At 36.4% G+C, this 16,835-nt stretch overlaps 1 protein-coding gene across 1 annotated transcript in view; it reads left to right on the top strand.

The window, feature by feature from the left end:
• Positions 1–4,043: 4,043 nt before the first annotated feature.
• LOC6031380 (vesicular glutamate transporter 1) overlaps positions 4,044–16,835 on the top strand; it is an 86,667-nt gene continuing 73,875 nt past the window's right edge. The window contains 2 exon segments of the mRNA XM_038255534.1: positions 4,044–4,442; positions 7,316–7,563. Coding sequence (XP_038111462.1) covers positions 7,511–7,563 — 53 coding nt within the window. The 5' untranslated portion in view covers positions 4,044–4,442; positions 7,316–7,510.

Here is a 16,835-nt window from a genome sequence, read left to right as displayed (position 1 = left end):
AGTGAAATAGCAAAGCATGCTATTGACAAATTATCATAAAAGTGTTCCGAATTTGTGGGTGTTCCGAATATGTGGGATGACTGTACCCCCAGACCAATTTTGAGCCCGATCGGTGAACTTTTTCTCGGTTTATGCTCTTTTCAAATGGAATTGCGGATAGGATTCCTTAGACAAGTGTATTAAAAAATTCAAAATTAAATATCAACCCTCATCATTTTTGCTATATTTTTTTGTTTTATCACCATCTTGTTCCACGGATAATTTTAAATAAAAATAATTGAAAACTTCAAAATAAATAATACTACACACTGCATGTAGGGTAGGGTAGTAAACAATAAGATAATTTTGGTGTTTAACTTTCTACGATTTTTGTATTTTTTTCATCAGCATGTTATAATGAGCTATTTGTTGCGTTTTTTTTCCTTTAATGTATTCTAATATTAACCACAATATGAGATTGGTCCGACCTCTACATCCAGAGTTATTCAACTGTCTCATTGCGCATTGTAGACACACTTGACAGGAACAATGAGACAGCTTGAGAACAATGAGATACTCTACAAAAATCAATACTTTTCAAGTAAAACATCATGTTTTGTAATGTTCCATTGCAGGTGGCTTGCCTTGAACATTTTAAAGCAATTTTGTCTTCTGGAAACTTTAATTAACAAAAGCTATGCTAAAAAGTATAAATTTTTTGTAAAATCCGTATATTTATACCAAATAACTTTATATTTTTGGTTAAATGAAGTTAAAACTCAATAAATATGCCGAAAATCACTTTCTTTTCTTTCAATTCAATTCCAATTTATTTTCCGCAATAAAAATTTTACAACTTGTGTGAATGGCTGGTTCATAGAGATTTGGTGATCCTTGTAACTATTTCCTTTTCATTAACCGCTTGGTAACGGAAGGTTCTTCAACTTTCTTTTCATGTTTTGAAAGATTTACATAGATTTTGAAAAGTTTAATTATGAAAAATCAAAGTGTCTCATTGTTTACCATGGGCTTAAAGGAGTGGGGAACAACGAGACAGCTCTGGATTTTGAGTATTTACTAAATTTTGGTCAAACCTACTGAAAGGACATTGGAACGTCGAAAGAAATCTGAAGAAATAGTTTTGGTAAACCTCGTTGGATAAATGTACGACTTGTGCTGAGAGCAATTCCATGCCAAATAGGGAATCGGTTGTACCCGACCCTCTCCGATTTCAATGAAACTTTGTAGACATGTTATCCTACGCTTATATAAGCCATTTTTGTGTATATGGAGCCAGTTCCACTCGATAATGACATTTGAGAAGGGCGTAAGTGTTTTAAATATTTTTGTAATTCGGAATTTAAATATTTCTGTATCTCGAAGCCGTTGCATCGTATCAAAAAGTGGTCAAAGACAAACTTGTAGGAAATTTTACGGGCTTTTCGATAAAAATACACTGAAAGAGAAAAACACCCAAGTTTTATGAGATTTTTTGATTTTTAAGTTTAAAAGTCAAATTTGAGGGGGAGCCCACGATTTTTTTTCGTTCAAAATTTTTGTGAAGATAGCCTTAGATGTTACAAAAAGACTCACGAAAAATGCAGGAGGGAGCAACTCACCTAAAAAAATACAAAAATCATTTACTGAAACTGTTTTTCTGAAAAGTGCTCTAAACGTCAAAATTTTCAAAAACCAAATACGGGAATCGATTCTCCAGACAATTTTACATAAAAGTCTCGATATTGACCATTGTCCTAAGTCCAATCCTTGTGAAGTTACAGCGGTTTTAAAAATAAAAATGTAGAAAAAATAGGTTTTTTGATGGTTTTTGGCAATTTCTATATGACAGACTTGATTTTTCAGTCTCGTAAATATTTTTACTGGAAAGCTCGTCCAATTTCCCATAAGTTTGTCTTTGACCACATTTCAATTGGATGTATGGGCTTACAGATATAAGCTAATTTACTATCCAGGTTACTATACTACACTGAAAAAATATGATGTTTTCAATTATGAGCAATGTAATTAGCTTATATCTGCAAGCTCATACATCAAATTTAAATGTTGTCAAAGACAAACTTATGGGTAATTTGACGAGCTTTCCGGTAAAAATATTTACGAGACTGAAAAATTAAGTCTGTCATATAGAAATTGTCAAAAACCATCAAAAAACCTATTTTTTCAACATTTTTATTTTTAAAACCGCTGTAACTTTACAAGGATTGGACTTAGGACAATGGTCAATATGGAGACTTTTATGTAAAATTGTCTGGAAGAATCGTATTCATTTTGAAAATTTTGACGTTTAAGCACTTTTCAAAAAACAGTTTCAGTAAATGATTTTTGTATTTTTAGGTGAGTTGCTCCATCCTGCATTTTTCGTGAGTCTTTTGTAACATCTTAGGCTATCTTCACAAAGAACGAAAAATCGTGGGCTCCACTGACTTTTAAACAAAAATCAAAAATCTCATAAAATTTGTGTTTTTCCTTTCAGTGTATTTTTCGAAAAGCCCGTAAAATTTCTACAAGTTTGTCTTTGACCACTTTTGATACGATGCAACGGCTTCATACGAAATATTTAAATTCCGAATTACAAATATTTAAAACTTACGCCCTTCAAATGTCATTATCGAGTGGAACTGGCTCCATATACACAAAAATGGCTTATATAAGCGTAGGATAACATGTCTACAAAGTTTCATTGAAATCGGAGAGGGTCGAGAAAAAAGTACCTGAAAAATTCCTGTTTTGGGCTGGAATTGCTCCTGAATAAATCTGCTTTTTGCAACTTGTTGCATAAACTACTATTTTTAAATAATTTTATTTCGAAATCTCTTTCCAATACTTTAATAAGAATTTATAATGTATCATAACGATTCAAAAACCATAATTTTCGTAAAAATGAAAGGATGTTTTTCAAAGAGCAGGTAGGTATGATATTTTTCTCGATAGAGTTGTTTATCATATTTCAGAAATGTTTTTTATGAGATCAGTTCAAATATAGTGTGAACGTGAGTTTTTTTTTGTAAATAAATGAGTTTAAAATCAATTCGAATTAGAATAGAAAATTAAATAATTTGAACAAAAGAGTTGGCATTAAGATGAAAAGCTTGTTATAATTAAATATCTTCTACGGTTATAATTAACCACAATCTAAACCCAATGAAGACCTTTTCAAAGCTAGTTTTGCGTTCACCATCACCAGCATGTACGACATGTGGTTACGTTCATGAAAATTTATCAAAAAGTAAAAAAAAATCCCTTTCCACAACCCCGTCATCTGTCTACCAACCTGCGGCGCACGATGTGAGGAAAAACTTGAACACATCAGCACAATTTTCCCCGTTACTCCCCCGGTCCTGGTGAAAATTTTTAGAGTTTAGGTGAAGAGTTGGGTGCGCCGGGGTGTTTCCATTTAAGTTCTAGACAGAAAATGGAAATGAACACATCCGTCGCTGTTAATTTATACCCTCTCGTCTCGAAACTCCCCGTCCACCACACCGATGTTGGATACAGTTTTACCTGGTTCCTTTGAACCGCTTGGGGATGAGGGGAGTTCTCTCAGTACATAACCGGGGCTTCCTTGGATACCCTGGGCCATTTGCTCCACCTTCACGTGCTACCGATTGGGCGAACGACTGTAAATTATATATAAAGCTAAACTTTTGTATCAACTTGTGTTGCCAACAGCTTCTGTTTCGAGAGTGCGAGAGAACTGGAGAATTTGCTGAGATTTGGAATCTCCCCCCAGGTTGAAAGGTCCTTGGAGTCGGGGAAACCACCACCCGTGAGCGCCCACTGCGCATGCCCTGGCACCAACATAACCTCAAAACAGCCTGGGGAAATTCGAAGTGAGAGCGAATCTTGGAGAGAGTCACGCTGGCCGCGGAATTCCTTCATCCTTGGCCATGTGGCCCAGGTCCTGGACCGTTTGCTGGCAGACGAAACTCGACTGTCGTCCTGCTCGCGTGTCGGCAGCTCTCGCGTCGTCGTCGTCGTCGTCGTCGCGATTCGAACTAGTGCGTCATCTGTGGACGGTCCCTTACAGGGTCGCCATTTTCTGTTCTACTTCCTGGGTGCATTGGGGGGAAGGAGCTGTGGGGGTGGGTTCGAAATGGTGCACGAGGTTCTTTTTCAGAAGAAACGGTCATGACGTCCCGGGATCGAGTGCAATCGGATTTGCTTGCGGTGCAGTGATTGAAGTGTGTGCTGTGGCTTCCTGCAAATTAACGGATATTGGCTGTGGTTGAGTAATCGGGGTTAATGAGTCCGGAAATAACCTATAGGATGGATACGGAAAGGATCAAAGTGATGTTTCAACTGAAGTGATGTCCTGTGAAAGTTGTGGGCTAATAAAATTGTGCAGAAATGATGAATAACGTGAAAGTGTGAGCATTTTGATGTAATTTGTAGGAATATCACATTACCACTCAGGATACTAGCTGCTGAAGCTGCAATAGAATGTGAGTACTCCAGCAACGTGTTCGGTTCAACGGTTTTCACGTTACGTAACGATCGATTCAAAGCCGTGAAGGGTACTGCGCATGGTTGTTAGGAGATATGAAGGAAAGGCTTAAAAAGACGTGAAATGTGAATCATTGTTGGTGAATGGATTTAAAAGACTTATCAGTCAATTAAAATAATGTTTTCGGATATATTATACACAATTTCTTACAAAGGATCGTCTTGAGGTTTAAATTTTTTCAACGACACACAGACATGCGCAGACTGGATCAGAGCAAAAATTTCAAGCAAGGCCAACAGAAATTATTAACAGAAACGAAACATTATCATCAAAATTCAAAACTAGTTTTTGAGAAAGCACAAATTAGAAACTTCCCAGAATCACGAGCAGTTAAATTTTACCATTGAAATTTGGAAGGCCTATTTTTCCAATGTTTGTATGGAGCACTAGGGCGGTTCGTCGCTACTTCATACAAGTCAAAATTGCAATAAATGTGTTCTTAGAGTAACCACTTTTGCACTTCTTACATACTTTGAATAAAAACTACCATAATTTTGGAAAAGAAAATACTGAAATTGCATTTGATTGTCGAGAATTCTTATATTTTTATGAATTTGTTTTATTTATGAAAATTTAATCTAGAATTGCAATCTAAATTTTTGTTACGCATAAAAATTCTTGGTTTATGGGATACCGTGGAGATTTTCCATTATCTCCTCAAAAAAGTGGAGCATCAACACTTCTCGTCTTCCAAATTACTGTCACTGCTGTGAGAATCTGGCACAGGTGGATCTGTTTCTCCCAGTTTTCAATTCCTAGGCAACTTGGAATGTCAATTATCACATGGCGAAATCCGATGAAATCACCGTCTTCAAGTGAAGCAGTGCAAAGAACTTGTGTGTCTGTGTTTATGATATATCTTTAGTATGCACTTTTTTTTTTTGATTAACCCGTTTAGGCCCTAACTAAAAAATAGGTTATTTTCAAAAAAATATTGTAAGGACCATACGAAAATTATTTCACTCGGTTTTATTATTTCATCAAAAAAACTTTTATGAGTTTTAGTGAATTTATTGCAAAAAAAAAAAACATTTTAAATATTCATTGTTCAAAACAAACTATAAACACTGCCAAATTGAGTTATTTAGGACACACTACTGGGGACAGCATTTTAATCGATTTTTTGTTTAATTGTTTTCCAACTTTATGTTGGTATGAGCGATTGAACTACTGTTTTTATCAAAGATTTCTTAGTACTGTTTCTTTTCATACAATTTAAAGAAGCTTTTGTTCATTTTCCATACAACAAAATTTATGAAACTGAAACATGCAATTATTAAAAAAAACTTCTAGAGTAATATTTAAAGCATTTTTGGCAAATGCAGACCGATACAAGTTTTTTCAAAGTTTATGTGCATGGCTTCAAAATTTAAATGAATTTATCGAGATTTCTAAAAAATCCTTTTTTTAAAACAATTTGGAACATACAAAAAGGTTTTTCAATACAGGGAAATGCATTCAGAATTGTTTGCAGTTGTATGCAATGATTTTTTTTCGAAATAAATATTTGTTTATTTTCTCGACTTTTGGGCTAGTATGCAAGGGTGGGGGCGACATAATCCTTGAAAAGTATTTACAAAGTCCTAATCATCTATTTATTTTCATGTAATGTGTTTTTGGCACTCTGTCAGAATAGTTTCCAGACGGAAACACAAGGTTACAGCAAATAATTCAGTGAAATTGCGGAATTACTGATTATTTCCAGAATTACTCGCAGTAAATCGAGTAGTTTCCAATAATTCTAGAGACTACTATTTTTTATCAGAGAAATCTTGCAACACAAAAATATGAAACATTGACAAATAAATTAAGAGATAATAAACTTTTTAATAATAATTTGCATTTCTCAATCAGAACTGTGTATTTTAAAATAATAAAAAAATCTAAAAAACTAAATTCTTGAGTATTGTTTGAAACGGTCTTATAACAACATTTTAATTTCATTGTTTTTTTGGGTATTTTTGAATATCCCTGACTCAAGGCGCTTTCAAAAACACCAACAAAATTAAAACTGAAAATTTGGTTTATAGGACTTTAAAAAAACTCTAACTAAATCTACGAGAATATTTGGTAATATAATTAGGTATTGACAATAAAATAGAATAAGCAGGGGGTTGCGTCCAAATTCGTGTCTTGTTATGGAATTCATATCAGTAAACTCTTATACTATAAGAACTATAAGGTGATGTTGTTGGTACATATCTAGAATTTTTTGTAAGGGCCTATAAACATATGAAAGACAAGAGCTTGAAGGACCTTTCCTAAAAATACTTTTAATACTATCATTTTGTTTTTAGTCAGGCCAGCGATGGAATAATCACCATCAAAAAAAAAATCTTTGGATGTTCATCAAGAGAAAAAATCCGAAGAGAGCATGTTCTCCGCTCTCGCGCACGAAAGATCGGTAAAAAGAATCTAAAAAGATCATCATCTTTATTATTCGGCGGAACATCTTTTTCACTACTACACTTTCAAGTGTGACGTCACACGTTGAAAAATGACCTGCCACATTTTGTTGATGGGCAATGTGTGTAAACAAAGTGAAATAAATGACTTTAAGTGGTGCTGACAATAAAATTTCCAAAAAATTATCAGTAGATTGATTTTCTTGGAGAATTTCGGGAGCGATTTTCTTTTGCGTGATTTGCCTCCTCTCTTTATCGCTGGTGAAGAAAGTTCGCTAGCGAAATTGATTTTTTCGCGATTATTCCATCCCTGAGTCAGGCTTATTTTTTCTTAACATGTCTCATGTATAAAAAGACTAATAGAAAATATTGTAATTCACAACGTCAACATTCTCTCTCCTTCCAGATCACAATCAATCCGAAACCCAGCTAAAATGGCGTAACCTGCTGCTGCTGCTCATCGTTCCACCTGAAATAATTTTCCCCTCTTCGGAAAAACTGTAGCCGTAGCTAACTGTGGAGGGGAGCACCGGGGAGCTCCTTCGAAGGTCCTACCGTTAATTCACGACTGCTCCTGCCTGCCTCCGAATCCCCTTCCAAAATGGCTGCCTTCGCTGCCGGGCTCAAGGGCCGTGCTGCCGGCGTGTTCAGCGGGTGAGTTTGGGAACACTTCCATTTCCCCCCCGTCTTTTTCTACTGCTGGGTTTTGAATTCAACATTTCTGTTTTTCCGCAAAATTGGCATGAAACTCGCTTCACAGGCTGTGTATTTTTCGAGTGGCTCGTTGTTCGCTGGCGCAATCCTACAAAACGTCCTTATCGCGCACGGATCCTAATCCGGATTTGGATCCCCACTCGACTGGAATTAGGCATGGGCCTGGTTGCCAGGACACACGCATTTGAAGGAGTTGGGCATTGGTTCCGGAGTGTGCATCGTTACACTGTTAAAAAATAGATAAATAAAAATTTATTTCAATTTCATCTTTGTGTAAAATATCAGTAAAACAAGTTTAAGAAATTTAAATTTTTTTCTTCAATTTATTAAAAAAAATCTCAGTGGAGAATTGCGTACATTTATCAAATCTTTCTGCTTACAAATATGGGGAAACCCACGGTGGAATGAGCCCACATTATAAGCGGTTTATGCGGAACATAGGAGGTGGAGTCTCATAACGGAGAAAAGAGGCTTTGCTTATCAGTGCATGCACGCTTCATATATTTTTGGTGAATAAGATTCTTTTTCGTCTGGGTACAAACGACGACGATGATGATGGTGATCGACAAGTTATTAAATTGGAGGAAACTAAATGAAGCGGAACAAAACGATTTGTCAGGAGTTCATTTTTTTTTCGAAGGTTGTAATATGAATTTGATTTTTGGATGAAAAAATCATAATACTAAATTCCTATGAAAAAGGGAACACAATTGTTAAATCGGTGAAGATTTTTTTATGTGATTTTCGGAAAAAATCAACATTTTTATTCAAAAAAAGGGTGTTTTACAAAATCTACAAGTCTGCACAGATTTAACTGAAATTTTTACTAGGATTATGTCCCAGCTTCCAGCTAAATTATTTGCTCCTAAAAAGCACATATATTAGCGTATATGTTCAATTTTCGTTACCAAAAGCTAAGGGTTTTCAAGTTTTTTGTATCTTTCTGATGAAACTACTTAGATTTTTTCATACTCTCCATCTATTTTTGAAAAGTGCCTACAATATTAAACTACTTCTTTTAATTTCATTGTTTAAAAAAATAAACAATGATTTTTTTTGCTCCTTTAAAATATCGCAGTAAGAAACATAATTTATAAAAATTTTGACATTGTTTGAATAAAAGGTAAGAAAATAAAAATATCGCTTTTAGAAGAAACTACTTTTTAAATAAAATAAGCAAGACGATATTGTTTAGCATGAGGCTGAGCAAAAAAATTCAAAAGCTTATGTTGCCCCAAAATTGGGCCGAAAAATTAAGGGCAAAACTATTTTTTCAAATAAACTAGAAATTTCAATGGAAAACAAACTCTTTTCTTAAAACATGTAAATCGTAGAAAATGTTTAGGGTTGGTATGAGCACTCACTTATTTTTTAATCTGTTTTCATGGCATTAAAATATATATTTATATACATACCACCAAAAGTTGCGTCTTTCAATAACGAAAATTGTGGTACCCAAACATGTATAGGTCATCGCTGAAATTTTAAAGTTATCGCAATTTTAGTGAAAAATGTTGAGTTTTTGCCCATTTCGTAATTTTTCCCTTTTTGCGCGCGACACATCGAAAAACACGGATTTTCTTTTCAAAAAATCATATCTCGAAATCCTGTTAATGAACACCTCCCATTTTTTAGTAGGGGAACTATACCCTTTCTCAGCCTATTTCTATTATCGGCCTATCAGCACTTTGATCATGAATTACAGCTGTCATAAGATGTTTTTAACTGTTCCAAAGTAATAAATAGCTCAAATAAAAGTGAGCAAGCAACTTTCCATTGTTGATACATCTGAAAATGTTGATTTAATAGCGGAAAACGGCAAAAGTGATGATAATTGGTCGAACGGCTTAGAGTGATTAAAATGGGCATATTTCCCCTATGTTGAGTAAAAATGTCTGGAGAATCCGATAAAAATATTTCCAGACATAGGCTCTTTGGTCCAGACACCGTCAAAACGGCATTTTAAAGTTTCATACGCCCTTTTCATATGTTAGGCTACATTTTTGAAACTTCTTACTATTTTTCCCAAAAAAGCCCTGGAATAAAAAAAAACTAAGCTGAAAATAGAAAAATGGGCGTTGCCCAATGCATTCTCGTTTGATTAAAATACATTTTGGATTTTTTTTTTCAAATGCTTGTAAAAGGAATAAAATAAATTTTAGCAAAAGTGAAAATAAACAGAAATGTTCACAAAAAATGGCTCTACTCGTTGGTGTAATTGGTTTTAGTAAATTTCAAGGAACACACCAGATGATCCAGCATCATTCATACACGACCACTTATTAGGCTTAAAATGGGTATATTTCCCCTATTTACAACTATTAACAATTTTTTATTTGCAATTCCGCTAAATGTCGTAATCTGTGAGTGAATCATCCGAGCGTTGTTTGAAAAAACATGACAGAACAAAATATTTCAGTGCTCAGAGAATGCTGAGTCGGACAAATGTGAAAAATGGAAAGAAAAATGGCTAGATGCTTGGACGTCAACACATTTTGGTTTCTTTTTGAAAAACTCTTTCAGTGATTATTTTTCAGAATGGCAAAAAAATTGTATGGAGCTCGTTGTGAATCTTGATTTTTTCAGCACTCGTCGTATTTATCCAACTCGATAAACCTCGTTGGATAAATGTACGACTCGTGCTGAAAAAATCTTCTTTTTGCAACTAGTAACATAATAGTAGTTTATGCAACAAGTTGCAAAAAGAGGATTTTTTCAGCACGAGTCGTACATTTATCCAACGAGGTTCACCGAGTTGGATAAATACGAAGAGTGCTGAAAAAATCAAGTTTTGCAACGAGTTCCATACAAAATTTTTTTTGCAGTTCAAAAAACAGACACTGAGTGAAATTTTATGTCAATTTTTCATGTATTTTGTCAATAAATCGTTTAAATCAAAAAAATGTTGAAAAGTGTTACTTTTCGAAACAAGTGCTGAAAAGTTCAACTTTTCAGCACCCATTTGAGTGCTGAAAAGTAGAACTTTTCAGCATTTATTTTGAAAAGTGTTGCTTTTCGATTCTGTTATTTTTGGTACAGAAAAGTAGGCTATTTCGTCGTTCATGAATGACAGGAAAAGTAAATAGTTTCACAACGGAATTGCAAAAACTTCTGTTTTGCAATTCCGTCGTAAAACTAATTACTTTTCCTGTCATTCTCGAACGACGAAACAGCCTACTTTTCCATACCAAAAATAACAGCATCGAATAGAAATCCTTTTCAAAGTTCTACTTTTCAGCACTGAAACGGACGCTGAAAAGTTGAACTTATCAGTTTTTTTTCGAAAAGAAATACTTTTATTTTTTTTTTGATTTAAACGATTCATTGACTGAATATCCTTTGACTTATAATTCAGTTCAAAGGGTGTTTTCAGAATTGCAAAAAATATTGTATGGAACTCGTTGCAAAACTAGGTTTTTTCATCACTCGTCGTATCTATCCAACTCGGTGAACCTCGTTGGATAAAATCTTCTTTTTGCAACTTGTTGCATAAACTTAAATTTTCTTAAATTTCTCAGTTTCTTTACTGCCGTCACGGACCAAATCACGTATTCTATTATTTCACCGCGTGTAGGTGATGCAGCTTCACCCGCAAAATCCTGGAACAACATTCTTCGCCTTCGGGGGGTCCTTCCGGGGTTTTGCTGGGCTGGTAGTAAAACAACATGAAAACAAATCGCTCCCCAGGGGTCGAATTAAATCTGAAGCATCTCCGCCTCCTGCAACCAAAAGAGCTGAGGCGAAATTGAAATACGATATCTTTGGAATCCCGGTGAGTTTCAGAAATTCCATTGTGGAGGTATCCCACAACCGGTGTGGTTAGTGTTTTGGGTGATTTTTCATGGCAGATAATTTCGATGATTTTTAATGCTTTCTGATGAACCAATTTCCGCGACTGATGGATCCAATCTAAAAAGAGGGGAAGTAAAAGCGGCAACGGTTAGTTGGCGCCAAAACTCATAATCGTCACCCATTAGTCATAGAGCATGTTGTGCATTATGTTTCATGTGGCGGTAAAAAAAGTGTCCTTTTGGGGTGGGCAACACGCGGCTCAGCTAATGCATCCACGTGGTCATATTGTTCGGTTACATGCTTTTTAGCTAAAAAGTCTCCTCCTCCCCCTCCTTAACAAATTGTTGTTGTTAGTGCTACTGTTTTTTGTTCCATTCCGCACCATAAATCGCACATCAGCATAAATAGAATCGCCACAAAGAGAGTCAGAGCCGTACTTGCTTGGAGTGGAAGGGGTGGAAGATGTATTTCAACTTCTGACAGCGAGGGGGCGAAGCGTAACAGAGCGTTCAATTTGATGTAAAACCATATCGCATTTAATATTTATATTTAGCTTGGGAGGGTGACTTTTGAAAAAGGGGAGGGGAAGCTCTTTGATTTTGAAAATAACCAAATTTCATCAAGTTTAAAACCAGGGGGATATTTTGCTGATGCCACTGAAGAGATACAATTATTACCGCCGGTCGTCAGCATGATTTTATGGAGTACAAATAAAGTGAAGTCTTGGACGTCGTTGCAGCCGCCGACGGATGAAGTTTATTAGTGACGACTGAAGTGTCTGGCCGGAGGCAAATTGAGTTGATGTGGCATGGAAAATGTGATATTACCGGAAGCGTGACTGACAGGTTCTATGAGTTTTGATGAAGCTTGATTAGGGAATAATATGTTATATTGTGAATTCTTCTATTTAGAACATTGTGCTACAAGTGAAAAATTGAGTTTTACTCATTTTAGTCAACATTGTGAATGTAGAATACAAGACAAAGACTATGGTTTGTTATTATAAGAGAATAAGAATATCGAAATATCAACTGAAAGCAATGACAAACAATGTCTTTTCCTTTATTTAGGTTTTCGAAGACATTGGGGGTTACAGAACTTGGTATTAAACTGTTATTTTTCTCTTTAGCTGTCATCAGTGTTAGTATTTTCGCGCTCTCGCGAGAAAAAATCCTCTCTCCCGAGGTCTCGCCGCGAGTCACGAGCTGCCGGGAAACTCACCGATTGACCGTGCTCTCCTCCGCTCGTGAACGGGCTTTCTCGCGAGCCAGAATTGCCCGTTTGCGAGAAGTTGAACGTGTTTAAAAACGAACAAAAAAAAAAAAAAAAAACAACACAGATTCCTGGAAATCCTGGGAATTCCTGGGAAATTTTAAATTTATTGAAAATTGTTATGGTCTTGGTTTGAATTGATATTGTGCAACAAAATTGTATAGGACATCAACATTAATGGTTTAAATAAGTGTGAAGATCAATTAACAGCTTGACTGCATGTAAAAAATCATTCAACTGCAAGAAAAAGTATTTTGGTATTTTTTTGCGAAATTTTAAATTTGCCTCTGTGACCAGTTTATTGAAATGAGAAATAAAACATGCAGAAATTATGTTTTCATGACAAATACTGGTTTCAGCTCTTGAACAAATCGTAAAGCTTTTTGCCTTCCTCACCTTTTTGAGGAAAGGCTATAAAATCACTCAAAAAATGAACATCTCAATTAGACCTCCTAGACCCACCTTCATGTATACCTATCGACTCAGAATCAAATTCTGAGCAAATGTCTGTGTGTGTGGTGGGATGTTGATCAAAAAAATGTCACTCGATTATCTCAAGACTGGCTAAACCGATTTTGTCCGTTTTCGATCCGTCCTGGGGTCCCATAAGTCGCTATTAAAAATTATGGAGTTTAGTTAAGTACTTCAAAAGTTATGCTAAAAAACGATTTTAACAAAAGTTCGGAAGATTGTAAAAAGGGTGGTTTTTGTAAGAAAACCAGTCATGCTATACATTTTCAGAAAGGTATTTAAAAGACCTTTTCAACGCGTCCAAGACATTGAAGATCTGACAACCCTATCAAAAGTTATAAGCACTTCAGAGTTATTTATGCACTTGTTGGAGGCCGGATCTCAGATATGTTGATGAAAACGTTGTCCGGATCTTTCATGCGACCTATTGTTGCATAGGTAATCAAAAGACCTTTCCAACGCGTCCAAAACATTGAAGATCTGACAAACCTATCAAAATTTATAAACACCTAAGTGTTATTTATGCACATTTTGGAGGCTGGATCTCATGATCATCTCATTCATCTTATCTCACGATATTCATGCGACCTATCTTTGGATAGGTAATTAAAAGACCTTTTCAACGAGCACGAATTGGATTGAAGATCTGACTACCCTATCATAAGTTGTAACCACATAAGTGCCCTGCTATATGAAGATCTGACTACCCAATCTAGTGGTATGAATAATGTGTGTGTGTGTGTGTGTGTGTGCAACCAACCAAACGGGACCACGCGGTCGCTTCTTACAAATTGAGTTGTTTCCATGTATTTTTAGATCTACATTCTATACAAGCAAATAACTCGCATAGGCATTTGGAAGGTGTTAGCTCTGCCGAGCTTCGGTGACCCATTTCTACGCTGGCTAGCCGAGCGCGAGGTCCCTCAGCTTTTATCGACAAGCCCCGCCTTGAAGAACGTTTGCACCAATCGGGTTCAAACGTTATTTAGAACTTCCGAACCCTTGTCAGATGGACAAGGACCCAGCGCGTATATAGTTTGATAGTAACAGTATTCCTAATTCCAGATGTCGCTCACCAAGCCGTGATGGCCTAGTGGTTAGCATTTTTGCTTACCAATCCAAAGGACGGGGGATCGAACCCCGACTCGGGCGACTTTGATTTTTCGTTCATGTTCAGAGTTTCAAGATTAATACTTCCTATACTTTCTCGTTGGGAGCAGATGGGAATCGAACCCAGGACCATTCGCTTAGAAAGCGAACACCGTAACCAGTCAGCCACGGCCGCTCCTCAACGCCCATAGTGGTATGAATAATGAGTCAAAATTGATAAAACTCTGAAAAACACCGCCATTTTTTGTCTATTTTGGATAGCACCCTTTAAATGTGAGGAAGGCACCAACCACCTAAGGGTGGATTAAGTAACGTTTTAGTGTTGGTTTTAACCCAAACAATCCAATGGTTTCAAATATTTGAAGCAAGCTTTGAATATATATTTGCATTTTTTTAGAACAAACAATAGAAAGTAATTTTTTAATATTTTTTTTTGTATCATTATGCAACATGATTTAAATTTTACGATAAATTAACATCATTCCACAAAAAGTCTTCTATTTTTCACATTTAACTCTCTAACATCTGTAGTTGCACCAGTGCTCCATAATTCTTTTACTTCAAATTGTAATTTCTTTAGTACTAGGTATTCAACCATTTGAATTAATTCTTTTTGCAGAAATTCGATTTTCATCTCATTTGATAATGGTCAACAAAAACGTAAAAAAAACTCAATTTTAATTCGGAGGTAAGGAGTTAATATTGTTTTGATGAAATAACATCAATCTGTTAAAAGCTTACCTAATTGTAATAATTTAATACTCATTAAGCAAGATCTATTCCCAGTTGCTTCAAAAATTTCAATAATTCGGATAACAGAAATGACGATGTTTTAATGGTTCTTATCAAACCTTCATAATTTAAAAACTGGATCTTCTATCTATAGTCAGCATATAAATTTGACATTCTTGAAACGTCACATCATCCAGCTGCATCAGCATATCTGTCTCCTCAAATCTCGACCCCCTGAAAATCCGTTACCATGGTGCGAACGCCAATCTCGTTGCAACGAACCGTTCAAGCGCGCAGCATCCATTGAGTCATTGATACCTTCCTCTTTAGTCAACGACGACGACGTCGTCGGTATCTTGAAGAGAGACCTCGAAACGCTCGGTTTGCATCATCATCATCTCCCGGTTTGCCACTTCATCTACCACCATCATGCCCCGCTGAACCTGCCAGGATACTAACGTTGCCTTTTTTAATGCTTTTCCACTTGAGCGCCCGTGCCGTCCCCCAGACCCTCAGGAGGAGGACACTTCTGTCTAGTAGCACACCACGCGATCGACTCAATATAATGCTCGCTACGGATTCGAATCAGCAGGAAAAATCCGAGCGAAATGACGCCTTAATTCCAGGACGACCGTTTTTTTCATGTGTCCTGGGTGCTGGCCACATGCTGGGTTTGATGCTCCATTCATCGCTTTCAATCTTTGATATGATAATCATCCGATAGAAAATGAGAACGCGCGCCGTGGGTTGGTTGTATTGGTATATGTTGGTGGTGTTGATGGGGAGGAGGATTTTTAAGATATCGAGGGGAAAAACTTCCACTTTTGATGTGGCTTTGCGGCTTTAATCAGGCTCACGGTGTGGTGCCGAGACTTTTCACGGTAAATTAGCAGTCACCGTTTTGCTTTTGGTGGAAAAATGGTTGCATGAGCATGAGCATGAGCATGAGCATGGTTGACTGCCAATGAGCTGCTACTCCGTTATTGACAGATCAGCTGAAGTTAAACAATGAATCAAAAATGATCAGTGGGAGCCAACCATCCGTTCACTGTTTAACCCCCGAAGACCCCGAATTTATTAGTCAATACCGGCGCCCTCCCAAGAAGCCTGCAGTTCAACAAAAGGGAGGAATGTTACTCCGATAGTTGAAGTTGCAGACTCATCAAGCACATAGTTTTCGCTATATACTTGTTGATACCGCTTGAGACCGTTGAATCCACAGCATCTCCTTCAAGCATCACGTGATTATTTTTTTTTTTGGTTAGTAGGATAAGGTATTGGCTTTTCGATGCCTCCCGAGCTACGATGCTATGGGAAGGTCTTTCTAATTAGCACATCAAAACACTCGCGCACAGGTATTTAAACACTAAATAAATGTAATTTTTCATCACGATAACCCAGATTACTTAAACCATCAGCTTGCCATTCGATCAATGATGATAAAGGAAGGACTTTTTACAGTAATTTACAGTCACACTTAAACCTATTTTAATGCAACAATTCACACGACGTCGTGCCTCCCGATCAACGATGATGTAGGAAGGACTTGAGCAAGCCAATCAGAATGAAACACGAAATAAAATTCTTTTTCCACACACAATTGACCGCACGTCACCACCCAACAAATTGAACTGATTTTCTTCTGCTTGTGGGCAAGCCAACCAGGATGAAACACGAATTAAAATTCTTTTCTTTTCACACACAATGCCACACAATTGACCACGCGTCACCACCCAACAAATTGAACTGATTTTCTTCTGCTTGTGGGCAAGCCAACCAGGATGAAACACGAATTAAAATTCTTTTCTTTCCACACACAATTGACCGCACGTCAC

The sequence above is a fragment of the Culex quinquefasciatus genome, chromosome 2, assembly GCF_015732765.1.
Source record: "Culex quinquefasciatus strain JHB chromosome 2, VPISU_Cqui_1.0_pri_paternal, whole genome shotgun sequence".
Lineage (NCBI taxonomy): Eukaryota > Metazoa > Arthropoda > Insecta > Diptera > Culicidae > Culex > Culex quinquefasciatus.
Note: the sequence above shows the minus strand (reverse complement) of the source record. Positions and strands in the feature narration are given on the sequence as shown.